Consider the following 27,836-nt stretch of genomic DNA (forward strand, 5'->3'; position numbering starts at 1 on the left):
GAGGTCTGGAAGGAGGGGGTTAGAAGTCATTGATTCTGTTCTCTCAGCAGCATATTCTTCATCCAGACATCTCTGACTAAAAATGACAGTTAGCCTCTAAGTGCCATAGCTAACATTGAACTCTATTCTAACGGAAATATCTGTCTTGCCCTCACATTCCCAGTGCAACCTCCTGCTTTACAAAAGCGCAACTAAAAATCCTCAGGAGCTCAATGCTGTCTGCTCACAGATCCCACCCCACCCCTTCCCCCACTTGATTCCTAACACACTATAAAACAGTCAAAAGACTTGAGTTATTTTCCTGAAGATTAGAGCGGGATGCAAAATGTATTGTTTTAGAGACAGAAAGCAGCCCCATTTGCTTGGTACACTGTATGAAGCTATCACTCTACCCTGGGTACCACATCTTTCTGTGTAAGGAGGTGAACATGGAACAACAACAGAAACACATACATATTCTGAACACAAAGTATGGAGAATGAAGCACACTGAATTGGGCCAGGCCACGGAACATTAACAAGTGACTCAGACATTGTATCTACAATAGGGGGTCACGAAGTCCCTTTAGCTCCCAGGGCCCAACCACAAAAAGTTTCTACACACGTCTATTAAATACTTCCTAGACACATGAACACAGTTTTAGAGACACGATTTTATAAAGCAGAATTGCCAGCCATGTCACCCTGCTCATTTTCCTCTGACCAGGAGGGGCTTCTCGCTTGTCGGTGCTACGTTTCCTTCTTGACAGGCCAGGAGCCCATGAGGATGCAGGGTTTCCCCTGTCCTGGTCCAGGTCGGGGCAATTCTCACATCTCTCTCACCAAGCTCAGGCAACAGGGAAGTCCCATTAGGTTCGTATGAGGGGTGCTCTTTCATCTGCAGTTCCCTAAGACAGACAGAAGACACAGAGGTTAAACGTTCATGTCAGGAACTTCTGTCCTGATGTGAAAGGTTGAGGTAAGGAGGCAGAGGTGGAAAGAGAAGAAGCTGATGGGGAGGCAGCTCCCACCACTCTTCTCTTTCTCTTGACAGTCCTTGCTCTTTAAGACTCTAACTCGCCCGGTTAAGAGGACAACTTTTCCTCTCCAGCTCCCAATACCAGATCTGCAAGCTCCCTTCTGTGTATAGTCGGGACTATAACCCTTAGCATCCTGGACCAAAACTGCCTCCTTCCTGGTTTGTAACCTACCAGGGAGCAAAGTCTCAGAGGCTGTAGATGCTCACCAACACTTTTGGAAGACATGAAGATGGTTGATTATGGGGTGCTAATTTAGAAATCCTAGGTGGTCTGCTTTTACCTAGGAAAATGCCGCTGATGGCACAGAATGGCAGATCCCTAGGTGCCAATGGTAAGTAAGCACTTTGCCTTATCTCTAACTCTGGCTAGCATGAGTGAAAGCCACATAACAGAAGGGTTTCCTCCAAGCTGCGGTTACCCATATGGTTTCAACCAGCTTCATCTCCTGCTTCACACTGCTCAGATGGCTTAACAGGATAGCTGAAGGGAAGACGTGTGCAGTAAAAGCAGAAACTGCCAAGCACATAAGGGCGTCTGTCTGTGCCAGGCTTGGTGGTTCAGGTCTGTAATCCATCACTGAGAAGGCTAAAGCGTGAGGATCACAAGTTCAAAGCCTGGCTAGACCACAGACCACAGAGCAAGTTCAAGGTCAGCTCAGAGAGATCTCATCTCAAAATGCATTTGTTTTTAAGGATGAAGGCATGTGTCTCCATGGTAGAGTGTGTGCCTGGCTTGTATCAGGCCCTTGTCTCAGCCTCTAATCCCATAGGAAAAGAAGGGTTTTTACAGGAACCAAGGTCACTTCAGAGGCCAACCTGAGCTGGTTTATCCCATTCCTCCTGGAAATTAATGGCTCTTACGCAACCACCGTTCACCATTGTTACGGGATCTCAATCATAACACCTCCAGATATTCCAAGGATTTTTGTTTTTGTTTTTGTTTTTGTTTGTTTGTTTGTTTTGAGACAGGGTTTCTCTGTGTAGCCCTGGCTGTCCTGGAACTCACTCTGTAGACCAGGCTGGCCTCCAACTCTCAAACTCAGAAATCTGCTTCTGCCTCCCAAGTGCTGGAATTAAAGGTGTGCGCCACCACTGCTTGGCTTATACCAAGGATTCTTAACAAGTGGTCTCTGGCCCCTTTTCTCTACAACATTGGAATTATTTTTATTATATTATAATAACCAAGCTTCCTGAGAAACACTGAGCCAAATCCTCTATGCTTTCTACATCACCTGATCCTCTCCAGAAACTCATGAGGGAGACTCTGTTATCACTCCTTTTACAGAGGATGAAATTGAGGCCATTTCAAGGGCTATATAGATGTTTATTGGTGGAAATGGGATTTGAACCCAGGCAGTCCAGCACCGAAGCTTAGGGGATTAAAGATTTTATATTCTTGTTTCACCCTATTGTTTTCAAAGATGTGAAGTTACCTCCTATGGGATGAATCCAAACCTGCCAAGAGACCCTCAAACACCAGATGGCACTGTTCCATTCTATCACCCACCCTGACTTTCTCAATGTATACAAGCCCTGGACACCACTCAGTCTGTCTACAACTGTAAAAATCTGTTCCCCTCCCCCCCCCCCCCCCCCCCCCCAATTTATCCAAAAGGAGCCAGTTGGCAGCCATTCAATAGATTATTGAGGAATCCCTCAGGTAGACGTATCCATAAGCGATCAATTCCCCCACCCAGCACTTACCTCATCCATAGACCCCTGTCCTCGACATGCCAGCCACGTGAAAACCAAGCCAAAGAACACGCCCAGTGCCATGATGATGTAGGGTATGTTGGTGACAACCAAAGTTGTGTTAATCACAGACTTCAGTTGATTTGCAGTCTCTTTGTCAATGAGGACACTCTGGAAGGGTGAGAAATAGCATTACCTTGAGGACTAGATATCTCGTGTGTGTGTGTGTGTGTGTGTGTGTGTGTGTGTGTGCACGCGCGCACGCGCGCACACGCGTATGTTCATTTCAAAGAAACCATATATACTTAGAATTCACCTAGAATAACCAAAGAGGGCATTTACTCAATCCATTTTCTCTTAAAGACAAGTATAACTCAACATAGACTGAAAATAGAGAAAGATGTTAAGAAATGTAGAGAAAGTATATGTTACTGTTAGAGTCTGAAATGTCCCCACAGGCTCCTGTTTTAAATGTTGGTTACCATCTTGTAGGACTGGTTTTGTTTGTTTGTTTGGATTTTATATTGAGATAAGCTCTCATTCTATACCTCTGGCTAGCCTGGAACTCACAATGTAGAGCAGGGTGTCTTCCAGCTTGTGTCACTGCCTCTAGAGTACTGGGTTGCAGGTGTGTGACACCATGCTGCACTGTTTTGGAGGACCATGGAGCCTTTAGGAGAGGGACACTTGGCTGGAGACATAGCTTCCTGATCCACTGAGATGTGAATCCAGCCTTGTGCCCCTGCCGCCAACCACTCCCATCAACATGGCCTCCTTGCCACAACAGACTTAAGTCCTTCTGAAACTGTGAGCCATAATATACCTTTCTCCTTTAAGTTGCTTCTGTCACATCAACACAAAAACAAGTGGTGTGGTAGCCTCTGCCTGGCGTCAGATGGGTTGCTCCAAATCCATCTCAGCATTTCTTCATTCTAGAAGTGTCTCTGGCTACCTTAGGCCTGATAGAAGAGCTTTTGTTGCTGTCCCTAGAACCTCGTTCCTTGTCCTTGAAACCAGCATAACAGTTTACCTGTTTATGTTCAGTGACTGTCAGTTCTCTGAAAGCAAGACAGCTCAGCCACCTCCGCACCTGGGAGAGCAGTCAGTACACAGTAGGTGCTTAATACTGACAGAGTAAATGAATGGCTGAAACACTATAAAAGCGGTATCCAGACAGTATCAATTCTCTCCCGAGTCCACGCAATGGTCACTGGGCTCAACAAAAATTGTTCAACTGAGTTGTGGAGGTAACAAGGATTGGAGAGAATTCGTAACCAAGGAAACATTCCAGAATAGCATCTTAGTGTGAAAACAGAGGTTTCCTCACTCGGTGTAGTGGGTAGGCATCAAAAGAGCACACACACATCTACAGGAGGGAAGAACACTCCTGCTTGGTTTGCACTGACTAGATTGGGGGTGGGAGGGTGTCAGGCTCTGTGGAAAATGTTCCAGTACCTGTCCCAGGCTTTTCAGAGTCAGGGCTTTCTCCTGTCAGTAGTCTCCAGTGTCACATCCAGGCCTGTGTTTCCCTTCTCTCCTTTCTTTCTCTTTCTTTTCTATTCTTTCTTCCCTTCCTTTATTTATCCTTAAGACAGGATCTCATTAGGTAGTTCTGGTTGGCTTTAAACTCAGAGACCCACCTGCCGCTGCCTCTCCAGTACTAAGGTTAAAGGCATGTGTCACCATTACTGACCTTGATAGGTCATTTTATTTATTATTTTTTTTATTTTTATTTTTTTTAAAGATTTATTTATTTATTATATGTAAGTACATATAAGCTGTCTTCAGACACTCCAGAAGAGGGTGTCAGATCTCCTTACGGATGGTTGTGAGCCACCATGTGGTTTCTGGGATTTGAACTCAGGACCTTCAGAAGAGCAGCCAGGTGCTCTTACCTGCTGAGCCATCTCACCAGCCCGATAGGTCATTTTAAAAACATTCTATTTTCCTGTTTGTTTGTTGCTATTGTTTGGTGGAGGAGGTGGTGGTGGTGGTGGGTGCCCGTGTGCATGCGTGATGGAGGTAAGAAAATTTGAGGGGTTTATCCTCTCCATCTACCCTGTGGGTTCTGGAGACCAAACTCACATTCTCCGGCATTGGCAGCAAGCACCTTAATCTGCCGAGACATCTCATTTGCCCATGATGTGTGACTTTCACAGACAGTGTGCTAAGCTGTCTGGGCCTCAGCGGAGACCAAGGCTTCATGAGCCAGCTCGGCAGAGCTTCTCCTTCAGAATTCAGCTGCTTCCCCAGAAGCAGCCCCTCAGAAGAAAGTTTTAATTCAGCTGGTGCTCCTGAGAAGGAAAAGGTCCAAACCAACTCCCAGGCACAGGCCCGTTCCACAGGTATGAAAGAGAGGCTTTCTGAGGGCAGCTTATATGTTAGAACATGATCACTGAGGCCGGAGAGTTGGCTCAGCAGTCAAAAGCATCACTGACTGCTCTTGCAGAGTACTGAGTTCAGAGAAGCCACATAGGGAAGCCCACAAACCCCTGTAACTTAGTGCCCTCTTCTGGACTCTGGGCACTGGTATTCACACCCACACATGCACACACGGACACACATAATTAAAAATCTTTGTTTTAGAAAAGCCACCTTTGAGTGGCACGTCACTACAGCAGCAGACATCATAATGAAGTATGCCAAGCTCGGACAGTTAAAACATCCTGTGTCTTCCTCCTCTTTCAGGACTTACCTCATTGAGATACATCACTGGGAAAACCATAGTCCTGATGTCTCCCGTTTCACTACAAAGACAAAGGATGCCATTATTTCATGGACCTCCTCATGAAAACATCTCTCACCTGGAGAGACAAGTTCAAACCAAGATTAGAGTACACTTCATTCACCCAGTTACTGGGAACTGGCCACAGACTTCTTAGTTATCTTCGCAGACATAGAAATCAGAAATCAAGACGGCAACACTGTCAGCCAGCAATGCAGACCTGCACATCCCTGTGGTATTTTAACAAAGCCTAAGCTACATACGCAGACCCATCAAAGGGGCGCTGTTTAGAGCAGACTACACAAGTGCCACTCGGGAAGTTTCCAGGCCACCACATGATCTCTGCCACAAGGGCCCACTTGACCCCTGTTTGACCTCTTTGTGCTCAGTGTTTTAGGAACTTTATTTTCTTCAGCTCTTAGAATAGTCATATGTTATAGTTATCATTATGTACAGGGAAGAAAGAGGGGAAACCTACTCATAGAATCCAGGCAATATGCCCATGATGAGTGGGCACTGAAACCAGGATTGTAATTAAATCTGGAGAGTTCACTGGGGGAAATACATCAAGGTTTATAGATAGATAGTTGGATAAGTGGATGAATGGTTTGATGGACAGATGGATCAGACGGATGGACACAGAGGTAGACACATATGGTTTTATATCCTGTCCTTCATTAAATATTTGATAGGTATTTTCTCAGCTCTAAGAAAAATCCCACCGACAGATGTGGGCAGGAAGCTATACTTGGGGGTTCATTTTTTTTTTGGTGGGGGAGGTGAGGGGAATTCTTACTAAGGAGTTGCTTGTGGTTGAAATGTGGAAGAGAAAGGCTAGACCCTGGAGCCTGCTGCTAGTGTCTGCATGAGAACTTGTGGTGGCTGGGCCTAAGCAGAAGCTGAGAGTACAAAGAAAAGAGATGGAGGGCAGTGTCAAGGGGTGGAGGGCATTGCTGGTGACAGGATAAAAGCCAGTGCAGATCCACACAGCCTCAACGACTGTGTGAGTCCCAGCAAGTCACTTTAGTTTCATGTTTCGGTTCTCCTGAGTATTAAAAGGACAATGTAAGGCTGTAAGCTGATGTAAAGTGCCAACAGCAATACCCAATGCATGGGCAACACCTCATACAGCCAGGACTGAGGCTCCATGGACACTGAGACCATATCCCACTGGGGACAGACAAGTCAAGCAACTGCTTGTTGCTCGCAGTAACTACTCCCCCTGACATAGGGCTACCCGAAAGTCACAAGGCAAACCCTGTGGGAAGAGGCGACACTTACACAAAGTCATCCAGTTTCCTAACATAAGTATTGATCTGGAATCTCTTGGCCCCTCTCAAAATAATTCCAGTCAACTGCAAACAAACAGAAAGAGAAAAAAAATTAGGATCTATCCAGCCACATTTTCAACAGAGTATAACTGTGTGATTCTGACCCACAAGAACCCACTGCCATGTTTGGCAGGTGGAGTGTACAAGGGGGAAACTGGTCTCCACAGCAGGACCACACGTATTGATTGTGCTGGGGGCCCTGGGACTTTGTAGATGTGAATCCCTGGGAATCTGCTAATTCTGCATGCAGATTCTGATTGGCAGATCACGGTAGAACACAGAAACAGGGTATTTCTGTTAAGTCCCCAGGATATTGCCGTTTGGTAGAACAAAGCCTGGAAGTACTCCACCAGAAGCCACAAATTCCACGTTAGATGTGACATCTGGGCAGTTTTCCAGAGCTAAGAGGCTGATGGAAAGGCCCTGCCAGAGAATGATTCCCAAGTCCAGGGCCCCCCATAGGAGAATGCACAAGGCATGAGGCAAGAAGCGCATATGTGCCCTGAGGGTACGGGACTTCATCCACCGCATGGTGACAAGTCCTGATGAATGGGAACTGCCTGATGGCTAAGAGAGAAGGAACATAGTCACACCTGAGGGCTGGGGCTGCAGCCTAGCTGGCGCAGTGCCTGCCTAACATGCAGGAAGCATGCTGTAGCCCAGGCTGGCCTTGAACTTGTGATCCTCTGGCCTCTACCATCCTGGGTAGCTGGGATCACAGGTCTGTGCCGCCAGGCTCAGTGAGATCTTTGAACTTATAGTTTTATTTCCACATGCCAGTCTCTACAAGAGAGACTCTTGCATTGAAGGGATCACCTAACACCTTAACATTCTTTTTTGGGAACTCAAGAGCAAGGTATATACATATCTGATACCATCTACATGAATAATACATAAGAAACTTGCCCAAGTACCTGTAGAAGGTTTGCCAAAAGCTAATGAAGCTAATATTTATGCTTAGATCTGCATATTCCAAGCAGAGAATATGCAATTGATCTGCAATCCTGAAGATGAAAGCCAACACTGTACAACAGCAGGCCAGCCGGTTATGTGGGTACAGCCTTAGCTGGTTTCGTGACTGAACTTGTACTGTTGAGTTCATTTTGTTTTGTTATGCTGGATTGAACCTAGGGCCTCATGCAGTCACACTCTAAGGCTGAGCCACACCCCTAACCCCGTGTTCTGTCTTTGCTTTCTTTCCATTCTTCTTTAAAGCAGGCTTGCTGGTTCCTGCAGATTTGGTCCACAGAGTTCAGACATTCCAGTATAGGCTACCGACCACAGTACGCACACTGATCCCCTACCACCCACTTGGATGGACACAGAGGGAGGATCGTCCCTTAAGAATGCTTTGGACTAAGGAGAACCCGCACGTACACAGTTTACTGAGAAGTGTGTACTCACAGGATTGATGTCCACAAACGACTCATGTTCTTCCTTGTTGGGATGCATGCCTTTTATGGCAGAAACGAACTTCTCATCGGCTTGGTAAAAGTGTGGGAAAGACATGATAATGGGTGCACCTGTGGTTATTGACATAGAAGAGAATGGTGCTGGCTTCAGTCTAAGAAGAATACACAGATCCTGACTGCAACATTGGTTCACAACAGAAAAAGAAAAGCCATACCCAAGTAAGCATGGCCAGGCTCACTACCTCTCTAAATCTCCTAGTTAATCGTTTACACTGCGTTTCCTGCCACCTGCTGTGTTCCCTCTGTTATTTTACTGCACCCCTTATACCAACGTCACGGCCACACGTATACTTACATAGCTACTGAACCTACAAGTAGACTTGTTACCTATGTATCTATGTTAAATGATATCCCAGGACACTCTAAGACTAAAAACCTAGTCCTCATTTTGCATTTGAAGAAGCTGAGGTTCCCAAACACCAGGAGAATTTCCCAGGGACTCATGGCTGGCAGGCTTCAGAGGAAACCACCTTAGCAAGGTCTCACCTCAGAGTACTACTTGAGTGACAGTTCTCTCTCATGGGATGACATTTTTACTGTTGTTTGTTTGTTTGAGACAAGGGGGTCTTATTCTGCAGCTCAGATTGGCCTGGAAGATACTCACTCCATAGACCACGCTGGCACAGAACTCATAGACTTCCTCCTGCTTCTCTTTTCAAGGAATAGGATTATGGGCTTATATGCTCATGCCACATGCGTATATTTAGTGTCTTTTCTTTTTTCTTTTCTTTTTCTTTTCTTTTTTTCCGAGACAGGGTTTCTCTGTGTAACCCTGGCTGTCCTGGAACTCACTTTGTAGACCAGGCTGGCCTGGAACTCAGAAATCTGCCTGCCTCTGCCTCCAGAGTGCTGGGATTAAAGGTGTGCGCCACCACGCCCAGCTATATTTAGTGTCTTAAAAAACTGATGTAAGATTTGTGGGTTGCTGTGAAATGGACAGGGGGGATGTACTGCTATCTCAGGCTTATCCCAAAGAAGATTTTAATGCCAATCAGACAGGAGAACAAAGCTACTGCATCACTTTGTTGTTGTTGTTGTTGTTGTTTTTGAGAAAGGAACACTGTCACTCAGGAGAGAGGGCTGCCATGCAGCTCTCCAAGGGAACCTTAAAGAGGGCCAGGGGTGGTAATCCCAGCACTGAGGGAGGCTGAGGCAGGAGGATCATGGTGAGTTTAAGGCTATCCTGGGCGGGGGGCTGGAGAGATGGCTCAGTGGTTAAGAGCACTGACTGCTCTTCCAGAGGTCCTGAGATCAAATCCCAGCAACCACATGGTGGCTTCTTGGTCATGATATTTGTGCAGGAATAGAAACCCTGACTAAGACAAATGGAATCCGATGCCCTCTTCTAGTGTGTACTCATATACATTAAATAAAGAAATAACTAAAAAAAAAAACACACTGGGAAACTCATGATAAGAGTATAAGACTAAATCTGACTCAAAATCATTGAGAATCTTAGCCAAAGCATGTGCTACCAAAACTAGTAATGTTTTAATTGTTTGCTATATATGTAACAAAATAGCATCGTCATGGTTTGACACAGGGGATAGCTATGTAGCCCAGGCTGGCCTTGATCCTTCTATCTTCCTGCCACTGCCATCTAGGTGCTAAGATTACAGGCAGGCATATGCCAAAACTGTATTCCTGAAAGGCTGGAATTGGGCTATAATTAGGTTGGTGACAAATCTGGTTTTGCACCTCAGACCTGTCTGCATTCTAGGCACCCGTAACCATAACCTCCCTAGAAGTTCTTACCGTTCTTGCAGATGCTGACATTCAACACTCCTGAGTCCATGCAGTTTCCCTCGGGTATACAGAAGCCAGCATTTTCGGGGGTATTGGCTAGTATTTCTTCAGGTACCTTATACCGAAAAGCAGGCAGTCCTTCTACGTTCTCAAAGCCGCTGAAAGTGATATGTACCGACCTGAAAGGGGGGAAGGATGCAAAGTCAGTGTAGGAACGTGGCTTAGCGGGAAGCATGTTTGCACAGCACCCGTGAAGGCCCGGGGTTCAGATCCCAGCCCTGTATAAGCAGCTCACATCTGTAATTGTAGCACTAGGGAGGTAGGTGTAGGTAGGAGAATGAGAAGTTCAAGGTCATCCTCAGCCGCATCCAGGCTCTGGCAAGTCTGAAGCCAGCCCGAGACATCCGAGTCCCTGCCTCATACATATATTCATATCTCGTCATCTCTTAGTGGGCCTCCAGCTCCTGTACCAGGATGTGTAAATTCCCATGCATTGTGAATGCCTCTGCTTATGTTCCTCACCCCGTCTCTCAGTCCAAGAGCTATGCTAAAAGTCGGTACCTGCAGAAGTCAGATGGGAAGAGGTACAGGACCTCATTCTTGCTTATCAGCGGGTGAAATGAGTCTCCATCTGTCCCGTTAATCATATTGCATGTGTCTGTGGTCCACCAGTCCAGCGACCTATAGTACAGGAAAGAATACGGATGATCCAGCTGGACTGTAGGATCTCTAACGGGTCAGGATAAGTGGGGCTGGCTACGGCAGTACATCACCCATACGTAGGCACAGAAGAGTTAGGAACTATAACAGAGAAAGAAAAAGTAGGCTCCAAACCAAAACTGCTTTTTTTTTAAAGAACTCTTTTTTAAAACATATTTATTTATTTTATGTATATACGTTCATTATAGTTGTCGTCAGACACACCAGATGGTTGTGAGCCACCATGTAGTTTCTGGGAATTGAACTCAGGACCTCTAGAAGAACAGTCAGTGTTCCTAACTGCTGAGTCATCTCTCCAGCAAGACAATGGCCAGGTAAAACTCACAGCCAGAGTTCAGTCTCTGGAACCTATGCAAAGGCATATGAAAAACCAAGGCCATAGCGTTGTCCTCTGACCTCTATATGCACAGTACAACACACTTGCCTCCACATCCTACATCATATGCAAACACAGCAACTGCAACAACAACAACAGAGATAGAGATACTGATGTACTTAAAGCAGTAACCCAAGTACACGTTAAGAACAGCCTTGTTCATAGCTAGGCCAGGGACAGAGGGGCTGTGGGTTAGATATATCCCATTCCTTAATATTCGTGGAAGACCATTAACTGCTCTCTGAATAGTTCTCCTTTCCAAACATAGCAGACTTGCCCAGGACAAGAGGAGGTGCCAACCCTGTGCTGCTGTCTCTGAAAGCATAGCTGAGACAGCATGCTTTAACACGTAGTGGACCAGTGCACTGGCTGTTTTTTTCTTTTCTTTTTACTTTTTGGTTTTCGAGACAGGGTTTCTCTGTATAGCTCTGGCTGTCCTGGAACTCACTTTGTAGACCAGGCTGGCCTCGAACTCAGAAATCCACCTGCCTCTGCCTCCAGAGTGGTGGGATTAAAGGCATGCACCACCACGCCTGGCCACTGGCTGGTTTTGTGTGTCAACCTCACAAAAGCTGGAGTTATCACAGAGAAAGGAGCTTCAGGTGAGGAAATGCCTCCATGAGATCCAGCTGTAAGGCATTTTCTCAATTAGTGATGGGGAGGGAGGGCCCCTTGTGGGTGGTGCCATCTCTGGGCTGGTAGTCTTGGGTTCTATAAGAGAGCAGGCTGAGCAAGCCAGGGGAAGCAAGCCAGTAAATAACATCCATCCATGACTTCTGCATCAGCTCCTGCTTCCTGACCTGCTTGCGTTCCAGTCCTGACTTCCTTCAGTGATGAACAGCGGTTTGGAGGTGTCAGTTGAATAAACCCTTTCCTCCCCAGCTTCGTTCTTGATCTGATGCTTTGTCCAGGAATAGAACCCCTGACTAAGACAGCTAGACAGGCTAGCATGCTTTAACCATGGTACATGTAGTGGAGTAGACAGGTATGACCCCTCCAGGTGTTCATATTGCAGTCCTGCCTGTCAGGCCATCAGGTCAGGAAGAGATGCTCCGACATAAGACTAGTGACCTTAGAGGAGACCCCAGGGACTGGTGCAGCCCTTCCACCATGTGTGTGAAGTTAAAGCAAGAAAGCGGCCCCTGTAAGAAGCCACACGGCTCCCAGCATTGGAACTGCTGGGGTGTTAGCCTTGGAGTGCTCAGTATGCAGAACTGGGAAGAATACATTTCTGCCTTTTATACGTCATGCAGCTTATGATAACTTGTTATAACACTTGGAACAGACGAAAACAGTACCAATGCCAAAGGAAGGAGAGGGAAAAGGATAAATAGGAATTCTCCCGGCTTCAGCCGCAGATGGTACTCTAGGCTCCTGCACTGAGGGAGTCTGCCAAGTGAAAACAGGAAATCACAGCTGATAAACCACGAAAGGGAAACGTCCAGACCGTCCATACCACATTCCAGACACAAACGCGCATCTGCCTAGACAACATGCTGGTAAGCACGAAGCAGAGCTGAAACGATGCTCCTCTGCATGCCGCAGCCCAGGGGAGGAACCCGAGCTCAGTTCCTAAGTTAGCAAGGATGGGGAGTGTACCACTCAGGCTTGAGTCAGGGTCCAAGGAGCAGAGATTCCCTGCTCATCCAAAGAGGCCAAAGAAAGTTTCTATCCATGCTGTGTATTTTGGTGTTGTCCAAAGCTGGTGACTCAGAAATAGCCTCACAGCTGGAGCCTGAGCCAAGCTGTATGTGTGTGTCCCCTGATGGCATGGTGGGAGGCCCACTCTGGGCTCAGGTTCTGAACTATGTGGAGGCTGGCTGGGACATTGAGAGGGATGGGGAGAGAGACAGACGGGCAAGCAGACAGACCACACACACACACACACACACACACACACACACACAAAACCAGCTTGTGAAAATCACTTTTTAATTGAAACCTATAGTAAAATACAGAAAATAAAGTCATCAAGGAATTTAATTCACTTTAGAAGAAACTAGAATAATAGAACAGGTTAATGCCATAAATGTGTGTGTTTATTATTGCAAAGGAAACAGTAACATTCTTAAAAATAATGGAGGCCAGGCCAGAGAGATGGAGGCCAGGCCAGAGAGATGGAGGCCAGGCCAGAGAGATGGAGGCCAGGCCAGAGAGATGGAAGCCAGGCCAGAGAGGTGGAGGCCAGGCCAGAGAGATGGAAGCCAGGCCAGAGAGATGGAAGCCAGGCCAGAGAGATGGAGGCCAGGCCAGAGAGGTGGAGGCCAGGCCAGAGAGATGGAGGCCAGGCCAGAGAGGTGGAAGCCAGGCCAGAGAGGTGGAGGCCAGGCCAGAGAGATGGAAGCCAGGCCAGAGAGGTGGAGGCCAGGCCAGAGAGGTGGAGGCCAGGCCAGGGAGGCAGCTCAGAGGTTAGGAACACTTGCTGCCCTTGCAGAGGATCTGGGTTAGGGTTCCAGAAACCACACGGTGACTCACAACCATCTGTAATGGGATCTGACGCCCTCTTCTGGTGTGTCTGAAGACATGATAGTGTACTCATATACTTAAATAAAATCTTAAAAAAAATTAAAAAACAATCCACATACACGATGATCCTTAGCAATCATACTTCTCCTCTTGAACACTAAAATAGAAAGTCCCAGACAATAATCGGAGCTTTTGAGGGCCCCATGCATATGGCCTGCTAGGTCTTGAGAACACCATTTCACTCTGCTGATCCGCACTGCCATTTCAGTTTGAAGAGTCTCCATGCTATCGTGCAAATCTTCGTGTGCTTATTTCAATGCTTTGAACAAGATACCAAGAACCTGGAATCACTCGGCCTAAACCCCAACCACCTGTGGCCAGACTCAGGTAAATGCCAGTAACGTGAATAGATAGTTGCTGACAGTTTCCCCAGATCCCAGACTGGAAGCCTTAGGTTAGAAGTGTGCCGCAGGGCCAAACAGAATCATGATGTGAATCCAAATCTGGAAGCAGCAGATCAAAGGACAGGCAAAGGCTAAAGGTAAAAAGGACAGCCACTGTGCTGGCTCAAAGCTGCAATTCCAGTGTCTGTGGGGTCAGGCAGAGAGAGCCAGAGCTCCAGGCCAGACTGGGATCTATATCGAGAGCTTGACTCATCCCAACATAAACAGAAGGGACTGTGGATATGCCTCAGAGGTTGAGGAGTTAGCACACACAAGGACTGAGTTTAAAGACCAGTGCTACCAAAGGAAAGAAAGAAAGAAAGAAAGAAAGAAAGAAAGAAAGAAAGAAAGAAAGAAAGAAAGAAAGAAAGAAAGAAAGAAAGAAAGAAAGAAAGAAAGAAAGAAAGAAAGAAAGAAAGAAAGAAAGAAAGAAGGGAAGGGGAAGGGGAAGGGGAAGGGGAAGGGGAAGAAGGGAAGGGAAGGGAAGGGAAGGGAAGGGAAGAATCAAACAGAAAAACCGTGATAGCACATTTGTGTAATCCCATACTCAGGAGTCAGAGGGGGGAGCATCTCTGTGATCTACACAGTGAGTTGCAGGCTAGCCTGGGCTACATAGTGAAATGTTGTCTCAAAATTAAATCAAGGTGCAAGGATGTGAGTGTGAAGGAACAGGTAAAATTATTGTCCCATTTGGAAGGAAAAACGAAAAGCATGAACCATAAAAACATAGAAAAACATCTAAAAATAAGTTCAAACATGTTAAATAATATATCACACATTTACCCATAATTCACTATGAATATAAAAGACTAAGCCATCTTATTATTATTAAAAGACTAGAAGTGTTTGTATATAAAACAAAAATTAGGTAACAAAAGTCTTCAATTTGAAATATTATAATACTGAACACAAATGAATTTCATCTTTAGAAAAAATAACATGAACAAGCCACACCCATGAATTGAAAAGCCAGGTGGGCCCTCCCTCCCTCCCTCCCTCCCTCCTTCCCTCCCACCAATCAAATACTGGTTTGACAGTGTTTGAACTGCGGCTGCCACACATCATTCTACCAAGGAAAACCAGCAAGGCTACTCGAAGGATCTAATTCACTTGTGGCCATGGTAGACATATTATTCTCAGGGTTTTTTTTTACCCTCACTTTAATTGGTAAAGTAATAATTTTAATACTGACTTTTTTTATACAAAAGACAAATGTCAACTTATTTTCCATTGCTGGGATCAAATCTAGAGCTTTGTGTAAGGTAGGCAGGTGATCTGCCAGTGAGCAACAGCCCCAGTATTAAATTAGGAAAAAAAAAAAGGTATTTTGTTTAAATATAAACTTGAAAACCCTTCCGCTAGGAACCCTTGCTGGACTTACGTTTTTCCATTCCACTCCACGATTTTTGAAAAATTAAGGTAATTGTCTTCTCCAGTCAGGAAGACGTACTCCCCGTCATTAGTTCCATTTCTCTGGAGAGAAGTGAGCATCGCAGTTCAGAAAAAAAAATGATCAAATAGAAGCATTAAAATACCCAAATGAGTCTGAAACGGTTGTGATACTTTAACCTTCGAGAGCCGAGCCCCGTGAGACAGGGCACTCTTGGGACTGTGCACTCAGAATGCTCTCCCAGAATGAAACAACGTTGGCAAGAGACTCAGCTTTCAGGACCCATTCTCTCACAGAAGTAATATTTGAAACCTGTTTATAATTGTGTCTGAACAACCTCTAAGCTTTGTAAACCCTTAAGGCTTGCTCTCTCCCAGAGAGGAAGTGAACTGCTGTGATGTCATGCCCTGAGAGCGAGACCTTGGTCAGGCACAGGCCGGATGTGAGCATACTGCCTCTCCCCACCTCAGCGCTTCACTCCCGAGGTTAGTTTTATCTGTCACCCAGTATTCATTTTACGACAGTTTCTTTCCCTCCCCCTCCAAAGCCACTGTCTTATTTTTCCACAGGCTTCGTAAAAACATTTAGAACTCCAGGCAACTTTGGTCTTCGCCTGGACGAGAGCCAGACTTAGAAGCACTCTGGCTTGTGTGCCCTCTTCCCTCCCCCCTTTTGTGCTGGAGACAGGTTCTAGGAAGAAAACTTACCTCATAGAACAGGCCGAAATTCGGGGAGACGTCAGGCTTGAAGATATGGACGAGGGACAAGATCTCGTCTTTGTAGCCCCAGAGCAGTTCGTGCACGGTGTGAATCACGAACAGCTTCTGTTGATAGGCTTTCAACATGGCCTCGATGATCTCCCTGAGGAGGGGCAGCTGGGCCAGTTCCACGACAGTCTGTAGAGGAGAGGCAGGTTAACCAGTGTCCCCCAACAACAGCCACTGGCTCTCTTTCTGTCCCTTAACAGAAGGGGCCGGAAACTGAGATGTAAATGTTTGAGACTAAACAGAAAATCCAACCAGGGTCCTTCTTGTCTTTGTGTGTAGTAAGAGTTCAGCTACAACCTTTTCTCACATGACTCTCTCTCTCTCTCTCTCTCTCTCTCTCTCTCTCTCTCTCTCTCTCTCTCTCTGTGTGTGTGTGTGTGTGCGTGTGTGTGTGTGTCTGTCTGTCTGTCTGTCTGTCTGTCTGTCTAGACTTTGTGGCCTTGCACATAATAGATAACTACTTTGCCACTGATCTCTATCCTAAGCTCCAGGCCCCTTTTTGTAAATTTTGAGACAGGGTCTCACTAAGTTGCCCAGGCTAACCTTGAACTCACTTAAGTTGCCCAGGCTAACCTTGAACTCACTCTGGAGCCCAATCTGGATTTTTTTGACCTTCCAGTTTTTGCCACAGAAAGTAGCTGGGGACACAGGCCTGGACCACCAGGGCAGGCTCGTATTACATCTTATTGTAGATGTGGATTTAACCTTCCCTTTAGGAGGCTCTGAATAATGCCTGCGTCGCAGAGATCTTACAAACACACAGGGACCTTTGGCCACAAGGTGGCTCCATTTCCCCTGGAGCAAAGTGGCGGCTGGACCTTTAGCAGCAGCAAGGCGAGGCCAAATTCAGATTCAGATGCATACTCTTTAAGGTCCTGGGGTCCTCCATCAGTGTTGAGCAGCTGTCACTTTAGAATGGAAGCCTCAGAGGAGGTTGGTGTAGATGATAAAGTTCCCTAGAGGGCTAGGGAATCGGCTCAGTGGTTAAAGCAGCCCCATGCCCCATGCTACTATATAGGAAGTTCTGAACTTGATCCCCAGCACCACACTAAACAACAAACAAAGATGGTAGGCTAGCCTGGGCTACAAGCGATCCCGTTTCAAGAAAGAATGCCGGTGGGTCTCAGTACGGCATAGATATAACACAGGTGTTATAGGGTGGAACTGCCAGCATAACTTGAGACCAAGAGAACCATGGTAAACTCTAATCAAAGGTCTGAAAGGGGAGGGAAGGGTCAATCATGCGTCTTACACTTTTTTAACTTAAAATAAAAACCTAAGAAGTGACATGCAAATTCTAGTAGGTTTCTAAGACAAAATGAAGGAACACCTATGTTTGAAATGCCTAATTACCAAAAATAAGTCCTTTCTTATTTGCATAAATGCTAATCCTGAACACAAAGGAAAAAAAAAATCACAGACACTAGTCTTTGAATGACTTTTGAAATGACCTTATTTTACAGACCTCAGAAAAAAGTCTCTATCTATATATTTAGTAAAAGTACATACACGTGAAAGGCAGGCCACTTACGGCTGCTGGAGTATGTCTATAATTCAAGCATTAAAGAAGTGAAGAAGAATCAATGCCAATGCCAAGATGGAGGCCAGGAGGGACCCAGGAGCGCGTGTGCGCACACACACACACACACACACACACACACATCACACATACACACAAATCAAAGTCTCTGTGCATATTTATATTTTGTGTTTGTTTTCTGATGGTGCTAGGATTAAATTTCAGAGACTCATGCTAATAAGCAAGATGAATTCCCCCCTCCCCATAATATCTATATTTTATTATAAAATAGCTCTTAAATTATTTAGCTCTTATTTTATTATCATAAAATAATAGCTCCTAAGTGTATCAGGCTTGCTGCTTTCCTTCCACAAACCCTTGATAATGACACTAATGATGATGACTCTTACCAACAGAGGAATATTTATTGTTCTAATCAAGTCAACGTTAGGATCTCCAACAGATTGGTTTCGTTCAAAAACATAGGCCTTATTGGTGACAGCAGATATAGTTGTTCCATTTTCTCCAAACTGAATATTTGCCTTGTTCCGGAGCTCCCTAAACAAACAAACAAACAAAATTATTTGAAAATAGCAGTTTAACAAACAAAGTCATTCCCTCCACTCACTCAGTACTAAAGTTACATTTTTTCAATATAGGTTTTTTTTTTGTTTTTTTTTTTTTGTTTTTTTGTTTTTCGAGACAGGGTTTCTTTGTATAGCCCTGGCTGTCCTGGAACTCACTTTGTAGGCCAAGCTGGCCTGGAACTCAGAAATTCGCCTGCCTCTGCCTCCCCAGTGCTGGGATTAAAGGCCTGTGCCACCACACCGGGCTCTCAATATAGCATTTTTAATAAAGTGATATTTACATAGGCTGCTGATGCTAAGCCACAAAAAACTACAGGTTGGAGCCAAGATGATGCAAGGGGATGGGACCTAGGAAAACATCAAAATCTATAGTTTCCACTTTTTTTTTCCTTCCAGAATCAGGAAGACATAATAGTCAAACAGACAAATAGAGAAATGAATTGTTTCCTCAATTACAGCTTGGTCCTGAAATGTTTTCAATTCAGTTCCCAGGTTGGATTTGGTTTCAATTTGTATACTGGTGCCTCTGATTCCAACCGTAATTCAGTTGTAAATTTATCTTAAAAATTGAGGCCACAGCTAGGTATATTGGCACACGTCTGTAATCCCAGCACTCCAGTGGCTGAGGCAGGAGTATCACTGACAAGTTTGAGGGCAGGCTAGTCTACATAGTAGCAAGACTGGGTCCAAAAGTTTCTTTTAAAAAAATTGAGCCTCAAAAAAAAAAAAAAAAAAAAAAAAAAAAAAAATTGAGCTTTTTTTTTTTTTGAGGTTGGGGTGGGAGGTGGGAGGTGGGAGGTGGGGAGGTGGGGAGGGGGAGGGGAAAGGGAGGGGAGAGGGAGGAGAGGGAGAGGTGAAGAGATGAGGAGATGAATTGGGGCCAACACAATAAATTTGGAGTTCACTCCTGTTTCTATACATATTTCAGCTTAGTTCCAATCAATTCCCCCAAATGAGAAACCTCTTAGAAAGAGCTGGGTGGAGAATATAATAGGTCAATTGTTGACCCTGACAATTCTAAGTAGCTATTTGAGAAGGTGCTTTCAATGCTCCTGACACAAAATGATAAGTATCTGAGGTGATGGATAGGAACTAATCATTAAACATCTGCAACCTATAAATTACTGTGTCAATTAAGAGACACAGTAAGTTGTAATCTTTCATAGTGCTTGGGCTGGGTGGGTGGGATGGCTCATGCCTGTGATCCCAGCGCTTGCGAGACTGGGGAAGTAGAAAACTGAGCTGGTGCTGAGACTTTGTGTCTAAAGAAGGGAGTAGGCGGGGCTTGGTAGACAGGCCTACAAAGACTCATTGAAGGTGTGAAATGCAAGATGTATCAAAACAGTCATCAAGATAAAATAGTACTCTAATGCAATGGGTTTTTTTTTGTTTTTTGTTTTCTAAATTTGGTGGAGCTTTTTGTTTTATTTTGTTTGAGATAGGATTTGACTCCATAGCCCACTCTGGCCCCCAACTGGGGGCAATGCTCCTGCCTCTGCCTCCCAAGTGCTAAGATATCAGGCATGGACCATTACATCTATCTAGAAAATCTTTCGTTAGATATGTAGTTAACAAAAAGTCGTCTAAGAGTCTATAGATGCAAACAGGTTAGGAGGCAGCTGGGCCACGACCACTTCCCTCATAGGCCCTTTGACCTGGGGATTCTGGGGTTTTATTGTTTTTGTTTTATTTTGTTTTGTCCACCTGCCCATCTGTGAAGTTTGCTAACTGTCCTTGCTTTAGGCACTCAGTTATAAACTTCTGAGTGAAATCCTTTAGACGGTGAAGGAATAAGCTATGCAGCCTCCGGTAAGATGGCAAACAAGCCAGGGGCAGAAGCCTGAATCTTAAATTCTCTCTAGTTTGGGGTTGGTTTTGTCTTTGTTTTGAAACAGGGTCCTGCTAGGTGGTTCTGGCTGGCCTAGAACTCACTATATAGACCAGACTGTCCTCAAACTTGCAGTGACTCTCCTGCCTCTGTCTTCTGAGAACTTGGATTACAGCTGTGAACCCCCTGTGTCTCATACTTTCTAGATTTATAATAAGGGTAGGAAAGAAAGCCGGGCAGTGGTGGCACACACCTTTAATTCCAGCACTTGGGAGGCAGAAGTAGGGGGATTTCTGAGTTTGAGGCCAGGCTGGTCTACAGAGTGAGTTCCAGGACAGCCAGGGCTACACAGAGAAACCCTGTCTCGAAAAACCAAAAAATAAAAAATAAAATAAATAATAATAATAATAATAATAATAATAATAATCAACAAAGGCACATGTGATAAACAGGCACATGAGAGAACAGAGAAGCCTTTGAATGTTCTATAGCTCTAAGTACCAAGCTATACACAGTACCCAGGAAGAGCTGGCCTGTGCACAGCTTCCTCTAGGTCAGACTTCCTAAAAGGTGATGAACAATGTAGTGGCGTATAACCAATGAATGCCTGTAATACAGGCCAGATTTAAATAATTATGAGAAAGAAAAACAATCGAATGTCTTCTAGGATTATACAATGTACCAGGTTTGACCTTCAGAGATTTCCAGTGACTTGTGTTGTCATTTGATTTCTGGCCCCTTCCTTCTGATGGCAGCCTGATTTCCTTTCCTCTCTGTCCTGGGCCACTACTGGGGGTGCTGGGGGCCTGAGTGTAGCAGTTATTCCTATGACTTCTCAATCTGGACCATCTTGAGGTCCAGCATCCTCCTGGTGCAGCTCATGGGATCTGATGGAGTACACACTCCTTTGACTTAGGTCTTTAGCTTATTTTTTTTTAGGTTTGGTTTTTCTGCTTTGAGGCAGGGGCTCACTACACAGGCCAGGCTGTCCTTGAACCAGCAATCTTGCCTCAGCCTCCTAAGTACTGGGATTCTAGATTTGTCCCACTGGCCTGGCTTGGTAGTGTGGATCTTTAAACCTGCCCTGCCTCCTAAACTGCTCCTTTTATCTCTATTAAACTACTTCACAACATTCAAACAGGCTCTCCCGAGTCCCACTGAGCACAGGTACCTTGCTTGAGATCAAACATCCCTCCTCTAGAAATTATACCCTAGTCGTTGTGGATGAGAAAACAATTTGGGTACCAGACGGGTTTAAAGCCTGGGTCACCTGCCCTCATAGTCACAGAAGTTAATTCAAAGTGATTATTAGAAGATGAAGGAGTGGAAGTTTCCGAGACACACACTTGCTCAGCCAAAGCTGGCCCCTACACAGAAGGCTCCGCTCCCTTAGATCCTCTCCTCATGGTCCCCACATTGAGATGGAGGACAGACCTTCTGCAGGGACCGCTGATAATAATTATCGAGTACCCACAGTGATTGATACCCACTGAGGAATCAGAACAGGTGGCTCCGGTGGAAGCTGGTCCAGGGAGCAGCACCTGTCACTCAGATAGGTCCAGGGGCCAACGTGGTCAAGTCTCCTAGTGTCAAAATCAGGGTCTTCGCTGAGCCTATTTTGCTCATTTGTCTTCCTCCCGTGAGTCTTAGTTCATGAACCTAAACAAGGCCCAATCACTCCCAAACCTAAGGCCTGTTATCTATGCTTGCATAGATAATACTGAATGTGGAGATGACTTTTAAGAAGTTCCTTACGGTGTGGAAACCTAAGGGTAAATTAAGGACAGAGATGGCAATCAATTTAGGCCTGTAACCTGACATGGTTTCTTAATAAAGTTCAACAGTCAAAGCCAAGGTTTTCCCATAGTATCCCCGTGGGACACTGCCTCTAGAAGACTGCTCCCAGCTGACCTCATGGCTTCCCTCAGCTACTTGGAGTCTTCCATCGATCCTAAATCATCACTGACTCCTGGCCTTTACAGAGTGCTGTACATGGGAAATAATCCAGTAAGACATGACTTTCTACTCTGCTGAGGGAGAGAAGAAGAGAGGGAGAGAAAGAGAAGAGGGAAGCTTTCCTCTCAAAACAGCATGATCAGCCAAAAAACAAACCAAAAACAAGCAAACAAAAAAACCAATCCCCCCCCCCCCCGCAATGCTCAGACAGACAGACAAGGAGAGGGATTTTGATGACAATACCGGTAAATCTGGTTAGCAGCACACATGTTCATGTATATACATACGAATGAATGCCAGCTACCAGCTGATCAACAGCAGCCAACTAGACACAGTGAAGTTGCTGGGAAACAAGAGACAGACAACAAGAAGTGGTCAGATTACTGTCAACCACATTAGAGAAGTCCTGAGAACTATCTAGAAACACAGACAACCGCTTAAAACAGAAACAAAAGCCATCTTGGGTGTAGACAAGGAATCAAGGAACTGTATTTCCAACTGCCTGCGATAACTGCCCTGTTCTTCAATAGACAATAATAATCTGAGACTATAGCTTAATTTTTTAAAAAAGATTTATTTATTTTATGTATATGGGTACACTGTAGCTGTATGTATATGGGTATATGGTTGCTGAGAATGAAGGTTGCTCTCTCTCTGGCCTAAAGATTTATTTATTATTATATCTTAGTACACTGTAGGTGTCTTCAGACACACCAGAAGAGGGCATCAGATCTTATTACAGATGGTTGTGAGCCACTCTGTGGTTGCTGAGATTTGAACTCAGGACCTTTAGAAGAGCAGCCAGTACTCTTAACCACTGAGCCATCTCACCAGCCCCAAGGTTTAATGTTTAACACTACAGTACATCTAAGCATTTAAAAAAAGGGGGGGGGGGAGGGAAGAAGGAAAGAAAGAAAGAAGGAAGAAAGAAAGGAAGGAAAATGGAAGAGAAAGAGTGAGAGACAGACAGAAACAGAGAGACAGAGACAGATAAAAACAGACAGAAACAGTGAAACAGAGAGAGAGAGAGAGAGAGAGAGAGAGAGAGAGAGAGAGAGAGAGAGAGAGAGAGCCAGGAGTGGGAGCCACATCTGTAGTCCCGGCTCTGGGGATGCTGAAGCCAGAAGACATCCTTGGCTATTTTGTCAGACTCAGAAAGGAGGGGGAGAGCGGGAAGAGAGAAAGGATGGAGAGGGGAGGAAAATGAGAGCCGGATGAAAATCCTGGTGTGGTGGTATTACATGCAATCTCAGCGCCAGGGAGGCTGAAGCAGGAGGATTATTCAAATCTGACAATCCAGAAGTTTTAGACCAGCTTGGACCACACAGCTTGCATATACCAAAGCTCTGTTTAAAAAAAACAATATCAAAGCCAAAACAAAGTAAGAAGGAAATGAAAGAAAGAAGCCTGACATGGTGACTTCCCCCTGCAGTCTCTGGCTTTGGGAAGCTGAAGTAAGATGGCTGTAACTTTGAGGTCAGGGTGAATTCCAGGTCAGCCTGGGCTGCCGGGCGAGACTGTCTCTAAAGCAAACAAAAGAGGGAAATGTTTGAGTTATACCCTGTGAACTACTGAATTCCGTACACACAGAATGAAAAAGAAGTTTTAATTCACTGGAGAAATCAACAGCCTGTGTTTCCAGCTCTTTTGGTTATGCTGGATAAATTGGTTCGTACAATGTGTTAGGTGATGGGGACACCTCTCAGTGCTGTAAGAGCACTTTCCCAGCATGCACTGGGCTCTCAGTCTTCAACACCAAAAGAAAAGCAAGCAAGCAACACCCCAACCTTTAGTCATTACGTTCATCTCAAACGGAGTTAGTCATCTGGGTTCACCCACAGCTCTCTATGGAAAATCACCTATCTCCAGGTGGTGGTGGCGCACGCCTTTAATCCCAGCACTTGGGAGGCAGAGGAAGGCAGACTTCTGAGTTCGAGGCCAGCCTGGTCTATGGAGTGCATTCCAGGACAACCAGGGTTACACAGAGAAACCCTGTCTTGAAAAAACAAAACAAAACAACCCTACCGCCCCCCCCCCCCCAAATCACCTATCACAGTGGTGGATGATATATCAGTGACCCAGATCACTAGATAGGGGTGTAGGGTGAGATCTGACTCGGGCTTTTTGCTTAGTCCTGTGTACATTAATATTTAACTGTGGGACTAAACAGTCACTTGTGGTTTCTTTGGCTTCATCTTTTTTAAGATAAGGCCTTACAATGTTGCCTTGGCTAGCCTGAGACTCACTGCAAAACATTCAGCCATCCCTCTGCCTCTGCCTCTCTAGGGAGCACTGCAGTGTGAGCCTGCTCCCCCAGGCTTCTGTCTTGGTTTCTCCATCTGTAAAGTGGCAGCCGCCATGTGCCTATTTCACAGAGATGCTGTCAGAAATAAATCGTAGAATTGTAAAGTTCAGCTGAAGTCCCCAGCACACACAACACTCAGTCATGATCACGTGGCATTGCCACCTATGCCGGGTTCTCGTGATGGGGGATGCTATGTCCTGACTCCTGTCTTCAGACACACTGGGGCACAGGAAACTGCCATTTAGATACCAAAAGGGATACCATGAACAGTTCTACGGTAAACGTGTAAGTGCACAGACCTCTTCAACCAGCCAATCTCATTTTCTTTGGATGGATGCCCAGTGGTAAGATGCATGGATCACAGGGTGGCTCTATTTTTAGTTTTTTAAAGGAACTTTCATATGTTTTTCATAATGCCATTAATTTACATTCCCCAAAACAGTAGGAACGTGGGAGTGAGGTTTTCTCTAAAAAAAAGAAAAAAAAATCCGGGCGTGGTGGCGCACGCCTTTAATCCCAGCACTCTGGAGGCAAAGGCAGGTGGATTTCTGAGTTCGAGGCCAGCCTGGTCTACAAAGTGAGTTCCAGGACAGCCAGGGCTATACAGAGAAACTCTGTCTCNAAAAACCAAAAAAAAAAAAAAAAGGTAAAATATGGTAGAAGAGGGGTTGCAGAGATGGCTCAGTGTTAGATCTAGTTTGGCTCCCGCATCCATGTCACGTGACTCACAACTATCTGTGTCTCTGACACTGGGGAATTTGATGCCCTCTTCCAGCCTCTGCCTGCACTTACACACACACACACACACACACACACACACACACACACACACACACACACATCAAAATCCATCTTAAAAATAAGAAAAGCTAGGAGGGCTGTGGGGATGGCTCCGTCAGGGAAGTCCTTGCCTTACAAGGATGAAGACCTTAGCTCAATCTCCTGAGCCCACATTAAACAGGCAGGTAGGCTGCAGTGGCACACATTTGAAACCCCAGGGCTGGGACACTCTGGGCTCACTGACTAGGAAGCCTTGCCTAATTAGTGGGTTCTATCTAGGCTAAGTGAGAGAGCCGCCCTCAAAAAGAAGAAACCCCGCTTAAGATTTAGCACGCACGTTTTTCTTCTCTGTCAAAGCAGTCATACGTGGAAAGAAGCAATATGAAGGAAAATCTGAGGAACGCAAAACAAGGAACAAGGCTTACTAGGAGGATATTGTAAATTTAACAAATACTTAATGAAAGCATGAAGATCAACTGAACAGGCCATAGACAAGTTAGTTTTGATTCCTGAAATAGCGAGTCATAGAATAAAAACAGTAAGCCTGCCAAAGGCTGAGAGAGCCACAGGCTATTATAAATCTATAGAAGTCTCAATCAAAGGCTTCACTGAGCAGAAGGCTCCCGGGGCAAGTTGGTTCTGGCCACTCAACCTCGGGCTTCCAAAAACTCAGATGCGCACTGAACCAGTCCGACTGGTTCTTCATACATGGACCGGCCTTGTCTCCCACGAACATCCAAACTCTGTATGCAACACTATTAGCTCTTGGGGCAATGAACCCACTGCAAACTGTCAGATGAGCCAGGCCTTGGCTTCCCAGACGCCTTTCTTCCTCTATTCCCCTTCTATCCCCTCCACAATGAACAGTGGCAGTGTCACCATGTCCTCCCTCACTGCACCCCAGGCCGCCTGGCACACCGTAGCTAAGAGTCAGCTGACCTGGCTGGGAGTACCAGTTCACGCCTTTAATCCTAGCACTTGGGAGACAGAAGCAGACAGATCTCTGTGTGTTAGAGGTCAGCCTGGTCTACACCATGAGCAGACCAGTGGGAGCTCACTGAACTGCCAAACACTGCTACTGGTGCTACGGTATGTTCGGCGTCAGCCCCCAAAATAGCACAATCAAGTCACAAGTGGCACCAGATCCACTTGAAGACAGCAGAAAGCAGATACAGGCAAAACAGGCTCCACCAAGAAGTTTGATGGCTCCCTGCAAAGTTAGGTTTATCTACAAACCCAGATCTCAGGACGATCAGCCAATCTGCATTTGTGGCGTCTTCGTAACAGCCGTCCATTCACAGGGCCTGGTCCTTCTCCAATCTATCCTGGGCTTTTCCTGACTGAGTCCTGCCATTCCAGCTGAGCTGCTCATTAATCAGTTCCTCCACTTGTATCCTATGGGTTCTAAACCACAGTTGGGACCATGTCACTCACTTCTGCCATTCGTGCTAACAGGTGCTGGATGCTCAAGTCGAAAGGACCTCCCTGCACACCCCACCCCACCTCTCCTGGTCCACACTGGCCTTCCAGTATATCAAGAAGTAAGATATGTATAGCCACTTTGTGTGTGTGTGTGTGTGTGTGTGTGTGTGTGTGTTTGTGGTGTTTTCACGTGTGAGTTTTTTATGTGTATATCTGTGTGTGTGCGTGTGTGTGTATGTGTATATGTCTGTGTGTTGGGAGTATATGTCTGAGGGGAAGAGTATATGTGAAGTGTATGTGTTTATGCTTGTGTGTGTATATGTGTATGCATGTGTGGAGTATATGCCTGTGTGTATGTGTGAGCGTGTGTGTGTGTGTTTCTAGAGCCCAGAGGTTGATGTTGGGTAACTTCCTCAACTACTCTTTCCCTTATACATTAAGGCGGGGTGTCTTCGTTAGGGTTTTACTGCTGCGAACAGACACCATGACCAAGGCAAGTCTTATAAAGGAAAACATATATTTGGGACTGGCTTACAGGCTCAGAAGTTCAGTCCATTATCATCAAGGAGAGAACATGGCAGCATCCAGGCAGGCATGGTGTAGGAGGAACTGAGAGTTCTGCATCTTCATCTGAAGGCTGCTAGCAGAAGACTGACTTCCAGGCAGCTAGGATGAGGGTCTTAAAGCCCACACCTACAGTGATACAGCTACTCCAACAAGGCCACACCTCTAAATAGTGCCACTCCCTAGGCCAAGCATATTCAAACCATGATGACACAGGGTCTCTCACTTGGACTCAAAGCTTGCTAGACTAGCCAGTCAGCTCTTTCCAGAGAATCCCTGCCCCCACTTCCCAGCACTAGTATAGCGAACAGGCCGCTATGCTTGCCCTGTGTTTGAGTGGGTGCTGGAGATCTGAATGCTGGACTTCATACCTGTGTGGCAATCGCTTTACTCACTGGACTGTGCCCGGTGACATGGGTACTCATTTTCCCACATCTCAGATGGGTCTCAGATGGCCAAGGTGCACCTCAAATTCTCTATGGACTTCAGGGTGACCCTGATCCTTTGACCCTCCTGCCTGCAGCTTCCTGGTACTAGGAAGAAAGCTGCGCCCCACATCCTGGTTCTATACAGCACTGGTGTCTGAAGCAAGGCAAGCACCCAAGTGCTTGAGCTACATCACCAGCCCCTACAGGCAGTTACTAAGACACCTTTGTGATTGCTGCAATGGGCACACTTCCATGGGGAGAGCACTTCAGGTCAGGACACGTCTCCAGAGGAAGGGACAGAC

General features: G+C 45.7%; 1 protein-coding gene across 1 annotated transcript in view; it reads right to left on the reverse strand.

The window, feature by feature from the left end:
• Positions 1 to 592: 592 nt before the first annotated feature.
• Positions 593 to 27,836, reverse strand: part of Scarb2 (scavenger receptor class B member 2) — a 55,568-nt gene continuing 28,324 nt past the window's right edge. The window contains exons 3-12 of the mRNA XM_021210406.2: positions 18,075 to 18,222; positions 16,086 to 16,274; positions 15,370 to 15,461; positions 10,545 to 10,664; positions 9,993 to 10,162; positions 8,170 to 8,288; positions 6,716 to 6,789; positions 5,405 to 5,456; positions 2,722 to 2,880; positions 593 to 886 (exon numbers count right to left, since the gene is read on the reverse strand). Coding sequence (XP_021066065.1) covers positions 848 to 886; positions 2,722 to 2,880; positions 5,405 to 5,456; positions 6,716 to 6,789; positions 8,170 to 8,288; positions 9,993 to 10,162; positions 10,545 to 10,664; positions 15,370 to 15,461; positions 16,086 to 16,274; positions 18,075 to 18,222 — 1,162 coding nt within the window. The 3' untranslated portion in view covers positions 593 to 847. The remainder of the gene's footprint in view (positions 887 to 2,721; positions 2,881 to 5,404; positions 5,457 to 6,715; positions 6,790 to 8,169; positions 8,289 to 9,992; positions 10,163 to 10,544; positions 10,665 to 15,369; positions 15,462 to 16,085; positions 16,275 to 18,074; positions 18,223 to 27,836) is intronic.

The sequence above is a fragment of the Mus pahari genome, chromosome 13 (assembly GCF_900095145.1).
Source record: "Mus pahari chromosome 13, PAHARI_EIJ_v1.1, whole genome shotgun sequence".
NCBI classification, from domain to species: Eukaryota; Metazoa; Chordata; class Mammalia; order Rodentia; family Muridae; genus Mus; species Mus pahari.